Source organism: Labrus bergylta, chromosome 24 (assembly GCF_963930695.1).
Source record: "Labrus bergylta chromosome 24, fLabBer1.1, whole genome shotgun sequence".
Classification (NCBI taxonomy): Eukaryota; Metazoa; Chordata; class Actinopteri; order Labriformes; family Labridae; genus Labrus; species Labrus bergylta.
The window spans coordinates 10,124,230-10,139,008 of record NC_089218.1 but is presented as its reverse complement, the minus strand read 5'-3'; the positions used below and the strand labels follow the sequence as shown (position 1 = coordinate 10,139,008).

The following is a 14,779-nucleotide window of genomic DNA, read 5'->3' as shown; positions in this document are numbered from 1 at the left end:
TTTTACGATTTGAATCTATATTTCAAATCTATATTGCAATCTTTAATAGTTATGTACAGTCAGAAATGAATAGGCAACCTTGTTATTTACTTATTTACGCATACAACACTTAATTTAAACTGCGTCTCTACACGACGATCCAAACACGTCTTGTTTCATTCAAATATATGTACAGCAGTAAAAGGTTAGCTATAATAGTATGAAGTTATTTCTAAAAGTTATTAATCATGTAAATCTCAAGGGAAGTACTTGAATATGTATTTAGAAAGATTCCAGCACTAAATGTTGATACCATTTTGGTTTTAGTCTATTGCGTAATAATAGTCCACGGTCATAATTTACACATTTCTCACTGTGTTGTATATTTCAGGATCAAGACAGAAAATTGGATTGGTATAAGACAGAACAGAATATAAAAGACATTGAAACGTGTAATTTAAAGATAACTTGTGTTTGACGTTGTCTTTTTTTGTTTTGCAGTTGAAACAGTGTATGGTGCAGAAGGTGATGACATTGTCCTCACGCCACCTCTTCAGTCTCCGTCTCCTCCCATCACAAGCATTCAATGGAAACATGGAGAGGACATCATTGCAGAGTGGTATCAAGGGCATGGAAATGAGACAAATTGTCTTAAGTTCAAAGGTAATTTCACTTACACTAAATAAGTTTATCTACACCTGAAAACACAACAAGAACCTTAATCCAAGTGAAGGTTTTTAGGTTTGTTTTGTTTGAAGGTATTTATAATTAGACCCCTACTTTGTGCTGAATGAATGGATGACATTCTATAAAAAGGCTTTCATGGGCAGACCATTAGAATAAGAGGGGGAGATGCATCCATTTAAGTCCATTTTTTAAGTCCAGGTGCTGCTTTCATTTGTTTCCACTTATCACTGGTGTTCATTCATTATGTTTCAAATTATTTTTACTCAGCATGTTTAGCGACCCTAAAGTTTAGTTTTATTTAATGGTTTGATGATTATAGGTCGCTGCAAGCTGAGTCTTTTGACCGGGGCGCTGACAATCACAGGACTGACTAAAACCGACAGTGGAATCTACAACCCTGAGATCAACAACAAATACCTCGACTCAACTCATCTCATCGTCATCTGTGGGTGACTGAACTTTAAATTAATTTTGGTCAGTAAAGAAGTTTTTCGATTTTCAGACTGAGAGCAACAAGGTCTGTTTTCTTTGTTCTTTGTTGTATCAGCTCATGTCCCTAAACCCTCCATCTCCAAATCATGTAACACTGAGATGACCGCCTGTAATCTGACCTGTGAAGGCAACACGATAGAATCAGAACCCGTCGACTGTAAGTGGCTTCTAGATGATGCAGAGGGACCTTCAGGCAAGGTGTTGACCATAACAAAGGTATGAAAAACCAACAACACTCCAGTCAGCCTGAGCCGATGAGTAGGATCACTCCAAATCCATCATTCATGACCTTTTTTTAACTATTCAGTTTTATGTCCTGAAAATCTGTGTTCGTGATTGTCTTTCACTCAATTTCTAGGAGATGAAGGAGCAGAGTTACCGTTGTATATTTGTCAACCCAGTCGGCAACAAAACCAGTGATATCATGACAAACCCCTTACTCAAAGGTGAGCTGCCACACCAACAAATATCAACCTCATTTACACCGTTTATATGGTTTTATAGCTCTTTTTTTTCCCTCTCATGTCTCCAAAATTGAGGAAGTAGAAAATATATTATTTAACATTTAGGTGTCGCGAAAATGTTTGTGCTTTTTATATCTGCTGTCAGTTTACAAACAGCTTTTATATCCAACTTAATTTCACTCAGCTGACTGTGTTTCAGTCAGGAAAGTGTGTGTGTGTGTGTGTGTGCGTGCGTGCGTGCGACTGAGGCTGGTGACTCGCAGTCTCGCTCCTTCACATTCAGTCAGTGTTTAACTGAACGAGAGCTCCGCCTCCGAGTCTCTCTCTCCCTCTCAGTCAGTCAGTCAGTGATTTGTGTACTGAACGTAATGAACAGAACGGTCGGGGAAAATAAATGTGATTGTTTTAGCAGCTTTCAGTTTGTAAACTGTAACTTTATCCAACTAAATTCTCAGCTCATTGGTTTATTATTCACCACCGGCTGTTCTCAGTACGATCGCGAGCAGAACTAAACGTTCGGCCGTGTTTCAGTTTATTAAATTCTGATTCACAGACAGAGCTGCAGAGAAGTACTGAACGATTCAGTGAACGAATCATTTGAACGAATCACTTTACTGAACTGATTCTACTGATTCAGTACACTGAAAAGAACTGCTTTTCACATCACTAGTCTGCCTAGGTGTAACCGGAAATGGTTGGGTTAGGGTTACATTTAGGTTAAACTTAGTTTCGTTTTCAACACTTGGGTTGGACGTCGTCGCTTCTTCGTGGTTTAGATACTATTTGTGAAATTAAAAGTTGTAAGATACTCAAAACATTAAATATTAGCGTTGACGCGACTTATTATTCTGTTTTTATTACCTGAAGAGAAGATGCAACAACTGCACATGTTGGTTTTTTCTCTCTTCCTGTTTTCCTGGATTTCGCACCCAGTCAACGCGTGTGAGTTTAAATTACTTTATATGTCGTTTTTTTTACGATTTTGAATCTATATTTCAAATCTATATTGCAATCTTTAATAGTTATGTACAGTCAGAAATGAATAGGCAACCTTGTTATTTACTTATTTACGCATACAACACTTAATTTAAACTGCGTCACTACACGACGATCCAAACGCGTCTTGTTTCAGTAAAAGGTTAGCTATGAAGTTATTTCAAAAAGTTATTAATCATGTAAACCTCAAGGGAAGTACTTGAATATGTATTTAGAAAGATTCCAGCACTAAATGTTGATACCATTTTGGTTTTAGTCTATTGCGTAATAATAGTGTTGTATATTTCAGGATCAGGACAGAAAATTGGATTGGTATAAGACAGAACAGAATATAAAAGACATTGAAACGTGTAATTTAAAGATAACTTGTGTTTGACGTTGTCTTTTTTTGTTTTGCAGTTGAAACAGTGTATGGTGCAAAAGGTGATGACATTGTCCTCACGCCACCTCTTCAGTCTCCGTCTCCTCCCATCACAAGCATTCAATGGAAACATGGAGAGGACATCATTGCAGAGTGGTATGAAGTGTATGGAAATGAGACAAATTGTCTTAAGTTCAAAGGTAATTTCACTTACACTAAATAAGTTTATCTACACCTGAAAACACAACAAGAACCTTAATCCAAGTGAAGGTTTTTAGGTTTGTTTTGTTTGAAGGTATTTATAATTAGACCCCTACTTTGTGCTGAATGAATGGATGACATTCTATAAAAAGGCTTTCATGGGCAGACCATTAGAATAAGAGGGGGAGATGCATCCATTTAAGTCCATTTTTTAAGTGCAGGTGTTGCTTTCATTTGTTTCCACTTATCACTGGTGTTCATTCATTATGTTTCAAATTATTTTTACTCAGCATGTTTAGCGACCCTAAAGTTTAGTTTTATTTAATGGTTTGATGATTATAGGTCGCTGCAAGCTGAATCGTTCGACCGGGGCGCTGACAATCACAGGACTGACTAAAACCGACAGTGGAATCTGCAAACCTGAGATCAACAACAAATACCTCGACTCAACTCATCTCATCGTCATCTGTGGGTGACTGAACTTTAAATTAATTTTGGTCAGTAAAGAAGTTTTTATATTTTCAGACTGAGAGCAACAAGGTCTGTTTTCTTTGTTCTTTGTTGTATCAGCTCGTGTCCCTAAACCCTCCGTCTCCAAATCATGTAACACTGAGATGACCGCCTGTAATCTGACCTGTGAAGGCAACACGATAGAATCAGAACCCGTCGACTGTAAGTGGCTTCTAGATGAAGCAGAGGGACCTTCAGGCAAGGTGTTGACCATAACAAAGGTATGAAACACCAACAACACTCCAGTCAGCCTGAGCCGATGAGTGGGATCACTCCAAATCCATCATTCATGACCTTTTTTTAACTATTCAGTTTTATGTCCTGAAAATCTGTGTTCGTGATTATCTTTCACTCAATTTCTAGGAGATGAAGGAGCAGAGTTACCGTTGTGTATTTGTCAACCCAGTCGGCTACAAAACCAGTGATATCATGACAAACCCCTTACTCAAAGGTGAGCTGCCACACCAACAAATATCAACCTCATTTACACCGTTTATATGGTTTTATAGCTTTTTTAAACATCACTCTGCATTATCTAACAGCATACACATACATTTCATGTTTTATTTATTCATTCTTCTTTTTCCAGTTGAAAATGTCCACTCGGCAAGAAACCGCTGGCTAATAGCAGTAGGGGTTCTTTTGGTTCTTTTGGTTCCTGGGTTAATAGCAGCATATTTCATCTACAAACGCAAACCTGGTAAGAAGCCAGATTATATTGTTTGTATTTCAAATATTTTCAGTAATGTTGTATTTCTCTCGTCAGTTATGTGACATCCGTCTTTATTTAAGGAGTTCCAGTGGATTCTTTCTGCTTTCACTTCATAAAATAGGCGGGAAAACGCTTAACAAACACCTTTAGTAATGAATAATGATGGATTTATATTTGTTTATCTTGAATACAGGAACAGAGATAACCAACAAGATATTCAATCTGTTATCCACATGAATCATTTTATTTTCTTCTCAGCTGTGCTCTGTGAAATATAAATATATATATATATCACATACAAACATAGTAGCAGTATACCAGTCTGTGAAGACAGTCGGAATGAGATTTGATCCAATACATGAGGAGATACAAGAAATAAGTCCAAGACGAGTCGACAGTGACACAAAATTCAAAGTCTCCTTTTTAGATCTTTTTATTCTTAGCTTTAAAAAAACATCATTTATACATCATTGTAAAATGCAGATGAACTATTTGTGGTTATTAACTGGTGAACTAGGTGATGGTGTTACTACAATACTTTTGACTTATAACAGGATTTCTTTGATGAATTGTTTGAACAGAAGTAAAGTGATATCATGTTCAATGATTCCTTTGTGTTTTATTTGATAGCGAGAGGTTCATATGGATTCGTACCCACCAAGGAAGAAGACAACAACGTTATAGGTGAGTCAAATGTGAAAGATATTAAAAACTGTGACAGTCGGATCTTTGAACATTTCTACTACTACAACCTGCATTTTGTGAGAGATGTTTTCTTACATTTATTTTGTATTTGTTGTTTCAGAGGTCCATGTACCACCAACCACTCAGGACTCAGATTCTCTCTGCAATGGATCTGGTGTGTAAACGTTGTTTAACAAAATGTATAAGGTTTTAAAACTGTTGTAGAAAGAGACGCATAGGAACAGAAAAGCTTTGTTTATCCTTTAAACTAGAGCTTTGAACTAGAGCTTTCTGTCACGGAGAAATTGTCTTTATCATTTATTTTATTTAAATTGTTTTTAACAGTGATCCCAGAGGAGCAAAGGGCATCCAACGAGCCTTCAGATTCTATTCCGCTCCAAAATGTCTGCAATGGAGCTGGTGAGTGAAATAATACTATAGATAATACTGAATATAAGAACAGTACCTCAGTATATATTTCAGGTACCTGAACTCTAGTATTTCCTCTAGAGCTACAGTTACTCCTCACACGTATTTGATTGTTGTCTCAACTCAAAGGAAAGGCATCAGAGATTTCATCCAACAATGACCTGACGACTTCTACATCCCCAGAGGCCGGCAAGGAAGCTGGTGAGATAAATCACATCTAATAGGATAAAACACTGTCTTGATATTGTATCCATATAAAATGAACATGTTTTATGTTGTATCAGATATCACATCGGAGATGGGTCCAGAATCCCCCCAGGATTCAATCACTCCAGAGACCGGCAAGGAAACTGGTGTGTTAAACTGTATTTTAACTTATAGGATCAAACGAGTCAAACCATTTCTCCCTTAAAATTCAAATACTTCTATGTATCAATGAACAGAGATCACATCTGATGTGGTTGAGAAGTCTGACGAGAACTCAACGACTCCTGCTTCCCCCGCCAGCAGCCAGGAAACAGGCGAGTCCAATTTAAACACACTCCATGTCCGATCAACATACTATTTTTTTCTTACTCTTATCTTAGGGTATATTTTAAGATTATGTTTGTATTTATATCAAATGTGTTCCCCACTTAATTAATTTAGTTTTTGCAACAAACAACTTGATTCCATTTTTATAGGACTTCAGCACAGAAACAGCATCAGCAGCTTTACATTCACATTTTTCAAAATGAAGCCAAGAGCAAGGTGTATTTACTCTTGCACACACAGCAAATTTATGAACAAATGAAAAATAACATACATTTTTAGTATTATAATATATAATTATGTGTAATTATAATAATTACTTGGGCGGCCCGCCTAAGTCTGTCTTCATCTTGCTTATAATAGTTGTAAATACATAGTACTTTTATCTTTATTTGTATTTATTCCTATATATTTTTATTTTATTAATACTCATATGCATGATCTTCCTGTTGTCTTTTACTGCTGCAGCACTTGAATTTCCCCACTGCGGATCAATAAAGGATTATATTATCTTATCATGTATGTGTAGGAAACACTGAGTTTAACACTATGTCGTACATAACCCCTAAAATAAGCTTTATTTGATCTATAATCAATAAAATAGAATAAAAACAACCCTGTGTCTCTATCATCTGATAATCCTACGTTACAGTATTATTTGTCTGTTTGTATTTACATACATCACTAGAAAGCTGGATTTATTTAACAGCTGTGTTGGAGTCCCATGTTGGATACATTTGGCACATTTAAATAAGAACTAACTAACATCGGGCATTTAGGTTTTTATTTGGTGTGATCTCTATTTAGTTTAAAGCACAAACGAGAGATGTATGAAAAGAGAAAGAGACCAGTGTTTACTGCATCTGTTCAGTTTTTTTATTGAGGTTAGAAGAAAAAAATCAGACTGTTCTGCCTTTAGATGTGATTTTTTTTTTTTTCATCCTTTGACAGGTGACCTGGCAACGAAGCCACCCGACCAAGAACAAACCAACCAAGAGCCACCAGCAGCTGAACAGGAAGCAGATGATGCAGGAGATCTCGACGAACACTAAAGTATTTTCAGTTCTTTTGTTCTGTAACTAAAATAATAAGAGTCTGCTCTATGTCAAGATGTTACAGTCAAGACGTGTGAATGTGTAGACAGATGACTACTTCTGCAAGACCAAGTTTCAGGATGTTCTTTTTATCTCTGATGTTTCATTAGTACTTCATGCAGTGTGTCTGTAAAGTCTTCCTGTTCAGGGATCACAACGATGAAGGAGGGACATGTAAACAAATAGCTGCTGTTTGGTCACACCTTCAACATTTCAAAGTCACTTTATGTGTTTCAGGAGCACAGAGTCATAGGAGTGTCCTGCTGCTCTAGTCCAGTGCAACATGATTGTAAGAGTGTGGTCAAAATGTAGTTATCAGATGTAGGGTAGTTGTTCATATGAAGAAGGCAAAGGGTGACACAAAGTACTTTGAAAGGTCTTAGAACACATCTGCCACTGTTTCAAGACAAACACATTCAATAAGTGACCTTTGTGTTGAGCTGAAACATCAAGTTATTTATAAATCTTGCACACTTCCACTTCTTCCTCTTTTGGGATAAAAAAGACTTGTGCTCCTTCTAACGCAAACCTCACAGGCAGTGATCTGCTCTTTATGCAAACTGACTCGTTCAAATATCAACATCATGCAGGGCTTTCTGACAGCTGTTTTTAACATGATGAGGGAATATATTTTCTTCTTTTAGTAGTTTATGGGACGTTAGCCCTCTGTACATAGACCTCACGAGTCACGACATAACTGCTAGGCTATCAGTAGCATAATCTTACAACAGATTATCATCAGCAAAAAACATCTGCAGGTTTTATTCCAACTGATCTGACTCCTGAAGTTACTCATTTTAAATCATCCTCAGTGAGTGTTTTGGTCAGATTGTGGCTGAAACAAAGAAAAGGGACTGTTTTGATATCTTTGTGATTCCTTTAAATTTTGATATCACCACCAAACCTCAACATTTAATAGCATTTATTAACTGCCTTTTTACAATGTAGAACATGAATTATTACTTATTTTTTGTAGCAACAGAAACAAGCTCCAGGTGCTTCGTCCCTTAAAGTGACTGTTTCTAAACTTGAATGGTGCAAAAAAGAACTGAGACAAACAATCAGCCTCCTCCGAGGCCGCAGTGTAAATCAGATCCCTGTTACAACTTGAATATTTATCAGGTCTTGTTGTCAATGTTTTATTTTGCACCAAAGGCCAACACCTTAAGTCACTTTGAAAAGCCAAAGCCCTTTTGAATCTTTAGTATGTATCTGCAGCTGCATTTGTCATTTAAACTTCAGAAAAACAAAAAAAAAACAGATTTTCAAAAGTCTTAAATAGCATCTATTTTTCCTACTGCAGGAACATTATTATTGGCAGAGTATTCCAGAGTTTGTTGCACTTACAGGCATTTAATAATGTAAAAAATATATATATATTTATTAGGATTGTTTTTAGATTTTGTAAGGTCAACACTTTTTAGATGCTAGCATGCCAAAAAGAAGAATTGTATATTTTTGAGGTAAAGAAATTAAATATCTGTGTTCCACGAGGGAGGCATTTTAGTCGCCACAACAGCGTGACATATTTTCATAAAGGGAAGAAGACAACCTATTTAAATTATAAAAGATCATTCATGTATGTTCTGCTCCCAAAAAATGTATTGCAAAGTGAAAACATGCTACCCCCAGCTGTATTTCCCCCACAGTGTTTATCTTCTATCTGCTGCTGTAGTTTCACTGTTGACCACTAGAGGGCATCATACAGCTACTATGAAAAAACTGTCAGTTCTTTTTTATGGACTGCTGGTAAAGATGGTCGACACACTGACTGTTTAATGTTTCCTTTTTTGAATCCCTTCATTAACATGAATCAGTTTGGTGTTTTTCTACCACACCTGCTTTAAATTAGTGAAACAGAAAAATCATGGAAACGATTGTTCAATCTCTCATCTCTCATCAACTGGAAAGAAATACTTCCTATGTTTTTCTATGATGTAGAAGTCTACTAACGCAGTTAATAATAATGTGCCATCTTTATAGACAGTCTATAAGGCAATTCCATGAATTGAATGTATATAGTTTTTTTTTAATGTTTTTAGCTACTGAGGTTTCATTGGTAGAATGAGGATTGTTTGCTTTTCTCTTCTTTAAATTATCATCCCGTCTTGTATATATTGAGTGAGCATATTTAAGTCTTTGTAGATGGTTACTAATTTATGTTTGAGATCTGTTACAATGTGATCTGTTACAATGTGTCCCAAGTCCAAACTGAACACTATTTCTATTCAGTATGTTTTAAATACTGTTTTTCAACGATTTAGCAATAAAAACACGTCACCACTTTACAATAACATGTGCAACGCCAGGCTTCCAGAAAGTACTCTAACAGAGCGATGGATTCATCATGTTTGTTTTTAACACTTTTTAAATTTATTATTTCCCCCACATGAGCAGCTTCTGCAGCTTCTTTGTGACCTTTTCTTTGTCAAGAACACTCCAAATTAAACCCTTTTTAAAACGGCTGCAGACTTAATTGAGGTGACGTTTTTAGATTCTTGAACAAACTTTGCAGAAAACCTGTGCTGTATGGATTTGGGACTTGGAGAATAATGTGTGTGATCTAAAGTGTAACATTACTTGAAAACAACACTTTGGTTTCAGATAAAGCACAAAGCGTGTGGTTGATTTGTTGCCATAGCTGAGATTATATCACGACTGAAGTGACACCACACCTACAGGTGCCTCGTGTTATCAAACTGTGACTAAGTACAGTGTCATATATCAGCATGAAGCTGTTGTCTGAAGGTTTCATGCTGCAGCTACAGTCGTGTTTGTTTGCACTGAAACTCTGAGAAATCAATTATCAGTATCTCAAGTGTTGTAGATTGTTTGAAAGATTGAATGTGCAAGTCGTTTGTTAAAAACAGATATTTCTTGCTTTGTATTACATTCCAAACAGCTAGATTTATTTTTATGAATAAATCAAAATTGAGATCAAAAGAGGAAATGTGTCTTATTCATTTGCAATTGTTTGTTCTTTATTTGTGGCAATGTTGTTTCCTGAATGCTAAAACTTTTCAAGTTGAAGGACTTTTTGTTGTCGCTCTGGTCATCAAAGGGAGCACAGGTTTAAGACACTTGTGCAGCAAAGAAATATTTAAGCTACAAGCACTTCTTTTTTTATTATATTTTTTTGTCATCTAGAAGCATAAGTATGATTTCAACTCCCAACTAGATTTCTGGGTTTGATTTCTTTATGATTTAATATATAGTATCACTGTATCACTTATTTTAAAGCTGCAAAATGACCTCATTTAGCCCGCACAGTGCATCTCATAGTTTATTTATGATGTATTTGGATGTGTAACATTTAAGGAGCTCGCCTTCCTGAAATCCAGGTGGGATTGTTGATCTCACCTGGCAGGTAAAAGGTACAACCCTTCCTGGAAAGAGACCCAGAATCCTCTTCACTCTCATATTGTGCTTTCAGACTAAAATGACAGGCGAGTGTTGCACCACTCGTTCACAGGTCGCAGCATAAGTGGTACCTTTCAAGACGACTCTTCCTGAGCCCTGACAGCCGAGAGCGAGGGGAGAGGACGGATGGAATTTAGATTTGAAGAGTTAGACAAGGGGAAAGGCAAGGGGGGGGGGGGGGGTCTTTACAACAACACATGCCCCCCGAGAAGACAGCCGAGGGCGTAAAGTGGGGCTTATCTTTACGTGTGCACACAGGATCAAGGCTGAAATCCAGACTTCCACAGGGAGAGATGTGTCAAAGGGGTTTTTCTATTGAGGAGGGCATGTTCTGACAAACCCTTTAATGCTGACACTCATTTTCCTCCTCATAAGAAAACAAAGCGCTTATTTACCAGGAATCCTTTTGAATAAAACCCATCTTTTGGTTGATTTCTTGCAGAAAGATTCACAGCCTAAAAGGCGGTGTGGATATGCCGTGGGTATTTATGGGGCATCTGTCATCATGAGAAGCCTTTCTCCCTTTAAGGAATGCAGGTTTCAGACAGGTGCCACACTGCAGGCCGACATGTCTGAACAGAGGCAGTGAAACACATGGAAAACCTACATTAGCCTGCTGATTTTCCTCACGATCACAGCTCTGAACACTGATAAGGTCTCAGATGTGGGGAAGCTTCTGTAGTTGCCACACAAGGTTAATTAGTGGCTGTTTGCAGGGGCTGATTTGAACTTTCAAGGGACTATGGACAGGGGGCTTGCAGCATCATTTTCACACTTTTTATCCAGACAGAAACTGTGGGTTTCCTTTCTTTCTCTTATGTTGTTATTAATTAGAAAAAGAAGACGCCAAAAAAAGTCTGAAAAAATTGAAACGAAGAGGAAGGAAGCATTTCTAACAACAAAAATAAATAGTAAGAGAAAAAAAAAAACGTTTTTGAGATGAAGATATTATATCTGCTGTTTGTAAGAGTCTCCTAAAAAGCTTTTAGCAAAACATGTTGACTGATACAAAAGCAACATAGTCAAGTTTGCTTTGCATATTTCAAGTGAGTCTGCACAACAGATGACCAAACTTTTTTTTTTTGCATATTTGCACTTTGAGAAGATGCCAGTGCCAGTTATCTGCCAATGAACTTCAGGGGGCTTTATGATCCCTTGCTGGAAATGCTGTATCGCCCTAACTGTCCAACGATAGGCCGAGAGCTGGAGCTGAGGCAGGTTTTGAAGCCTCTTCACAAACAAATCAGGTCAGCTACATGCCTTATTGTGAGTTATTCAACCCCGTACAGTGTGTGCCTATCACTGATAATCAGACACACAAGATAATCACGCCTATTTCCTTTTTTTTAACCAGATTGTTGACATGTTCATTTATGCTATAAAAAAATGGCCTATTTGATTGAGTGTGTATGTGTCTTGTACAGCCAGCCTCTAGTGGACACTCGAAGAACTGCAGGATTTTACACTTCCGCATTGGCATCCTCATTTTTCAACACTGGAAGTTGCCACTTGGGTAGCTCTAGCTTTGGCAGCTACCATAGACTGTAAATGCTGCCAATGTTGCCATGGCTACTGCTACTAGCTACAATAAATGAGAATAGCAGAGGGGTGGCAGATGTGTAAAGTTCACAGATAAAATGTTGGATCCTGTCTGAGTTAGAATATGTTTTTTGTAAATGTATGGTTTTTGTTTGGGTTTATGGAGTTGAATAAGTGCACATGAGAAAATGATTTTTATCCTTCCTTTTTTGATCATTTTATTACCTGATATACCAAAACAGATAATGAAAATAGGCTATATAATTTTTTTTATAAAAAGTGAAATTTGCAAAAGTGGCTTTTAGAGTCTAATAAAAAAAAAGGCAACATCCGAACATAAATAAATATATGATAATAAAAAATGTAATTGGTAATGTAGGTTTGTGAGTGTGCGTGATATATTTGTTTTACTGCCCATTTAACATTTTTATGTATCTTTTTTTTTATTACTTCTGCACGAAAATATTTCATAGGCTTTTAATGAAAAAAAAAAACGGCATTATAATATTATTTAAATGTCTGCTAAGTAGTCAATAACGCTACTCAGACTTTAATACAGAGTAAAACTTTTACTGTGACAATACTGTGCCGGATGTGACGTCATCCACTCGCCCTCGACGTGCCCCTCGCAGCGCGCCTCCACACTGCTGCTGATGGTAAAGGTGCTCACAACCTCCACAGGTAGACGGCAGGTCGGTGAATCTGATTTTTTTTTTTTTTTCCCCACCAGCAGCTGAAAGATGAAAACTCCAGGAAAGAAACTCTAAAAGGATTTTATTTCATTTTTTTTCTTCGTCAAAATCATAAAAAAAAAAAAGAAAAAGAAATCAGCTGGAGGATGCGTCCAGGCGACAGGTGGTCGACATTGAAGCTGAAGAGCTGCGTCCTGCTGTTGTTGGTGGTCTCACAGACAAAATCACAGCGAAGAGGTAGGCTTAATGCATGCTAATATTTATATTTTATACTGCCATTGTTAGTGTGTTCAAATTGTTTTTAACGCAATTTAACTGCAAATAACTAATAATTATTACAGAAGTGATGTCGAAAAAAAAGCAGAAAATACCGTAAAACCATGCAAAAATGCTATTAATGTCTTTAAACTGCGTGATACGTTTTGTAATGTGAATTTTGATTGAACACTTTAATGACCTCAAGAAACAGGATTGCTTTTAAGTATAATTTAAACTTGATTTCCTGCCCTCTCTGAATAAATCGACACATGATCTCAGAGCTCGAGTCAGCTTCAGGTCGGAATGAGGTTGTGGTTGGAATTAATGTCTGGACTTGTCTATTAGGAATTATGAATAGCTGTCAGAGCTTATACTGTACTTCAGCTTTACAGTCTGCAGTTATGTTTGGATGTTAATCCTGCATTTATCAAATCATGCTCTGACCTGTTCTTCAGTTAAAGCAAAAAGTGATAGCCATGGTGTCAGATTGTTTTTGATTATTTCAAATTAATTGACAAGTAGAGATTCCCCCCTCTCCTTTGGCACATCACTTTTATATCATTTTTTTTTTGATCATCTTGCATCTGTTTGTGCTGACTCTGCATCCTTCATCCTTTTGTGTTAATTTTGCATTTTTCTGTGGTTTGTTTGACATCTCTTTTAGTGGGTTTTTGTAACCATTTTGCTTCTTTGCTTGTCGTTTATCTGTTGGTAAGTGTGTGTGTGTCTTTGTTGTGACAGAGGTCTGGCTCGATGGCTTCCTGCCTTAGAGCTTTTTGTTCAGTAATCCATCCATGATTTTGTACACATGTGCCTGCTTGTGTTTAAATACAAAGTTGGAAGATCATTGCTTCTTAAAGTTTGGTATTTAGGATTAGAGCTAATCAAGCCCATGTGTTATGTTGCTTATGCAGGTGCTTGTCAGTGTGTGTGTGTGTGTGTGTGTGTGTGTGTGTGTGTGTGTGTGTGTGTGTGTGTGCAAAGTGGTAATTTGTGGTTTGCTCAGATTTTCCCTTCTTCAGGGCTTGTTGGTTCCCTTCCATACAGACGCTCTTCATCCATACCGCCTCAATTTAACTGGCTGTGGTTTGATTTTTCTGCTGACTGCATACACACACACACACACACACGCACACGCACACGCACACGCACACGCACACGCACACGCACACGCACACGCACACGCACACACACTCACACTCTATACAAAACACGCAGACATGATGACATTCAGGCATGCCCACATATACATGTAGAGACAGAGGTGCAGAAAGGATTCAAGTAAACGTGCACACGATTTCCGGCTGCTAAAAGACTCTCATCAGCAGCTTTAGTCGCTGCAACTCTCTGTTGTTTTTGCTTTTGTTTTGTGCACTTTGAAGTAACCTACCAAAAAAAGATGAAAGAGCAGAAGAGGAACATCTTTCTGCAGTTATTAGACCAACATAGCAACAAGATTTCAGTCTGAGTATTTTAGGATTTAAGGATTTATCATCCTGCCCTTCATGTGGTCTTAGAGAGCAAAATCTGTCGTCCAAATGGCAGAAATGACAAACACGCACACCTTTTTCTGCTTCAGAAAGTCAGAAAACAATGCATCAGCATCAGGCATCTTGCATTTTGAGACAGACATAAAACTGCTGTGCTGACTGGAAAATATTTTACTCTGCTGTTTCACATTAACTTCAGCTGCACAATTAGAACATTTTACTATAGTTTTTATTGACTCC

The 14,779-nt window shown here is 37.2% G+C and overlaps 2 protein-coding genes across 17 annotated transcripts in view; both read left to right on the top strand.

Moving 5' to 3' along the window:
* The window catches only part of LOC110004421 (T-lymphocyte surface antigen Ly-9), a 38,728-nt gene extending 28,989 nt beyond the window's left edge, over positions 1-9,739 (top strand). For 12 of the 16 annotated variants that reach the window (XM_065952186.1, XM_065952188.1, XM_065952190.1 and 9 more), the window contains 7 exons: positions 5,033-5,086; positions 5,208-5,261; positions 5,432-5,506; positions 5,645-5,716; positions 5,800-5,868; positions 5,959-6,036; positions 6,998-9,739. In XM_065952186.1, the coding sequence (XP_065808258.1) occupies positions 5,033-5,086; positions 5,208-5,261; positions 5,432-5,506; positions 5,645-5,716; positions 5,800-5,868; positions 5,959-6,036; positions 6,998-7,098 (503 nt within the window). In that variant the 3' untranslated portion in view covers positions 7,099-9,739. Of the gene's footprint in view, positions 1-480; positions 643-985; positions 1,112-1,213; positions 1,375-1,516; positions 1,605-3,017; positions 3,180-3,522; positions 3,649-3,750; positions 3,912-4,053; positions 4,142-4,279; positions 4,391-5,032; positions 5,087-5,207; positions 5,262-5,431; positions 5,507-5,644; positions 5,717-5,799; positions 5,869-5,958; positions 6,037-6,997 lie in introns of all 16 variants that reach the window. The other 4 variants (XM_065952171.1, XM_065952179.1, XM_065952182.1 and 1 more) reach the window with 2 other exon arrangements.
* Positions 9,740-12,749: 3,010 nt separating this feature from the next.
* LOC109984171 (collagen alpha-1(XVIII) chain-like) overlaps positions 12,750-14,779 on the top strand; it is a 35,822-nt gene continuing 33,792 nt past the window's right edge. Inside the window, exon 1 of the mRNA XM_065951898.1 lies at positions 12,750-13,028. Within this exon, the coding sequence (XP_065807970.1) occupies positions 12,938-13,028 (91 nt within the window). The 5' untranslated portion in view covers positions 12,750-12,937. The remainder of the gene's footprint in view (positions 13,029-14,779) is intronic.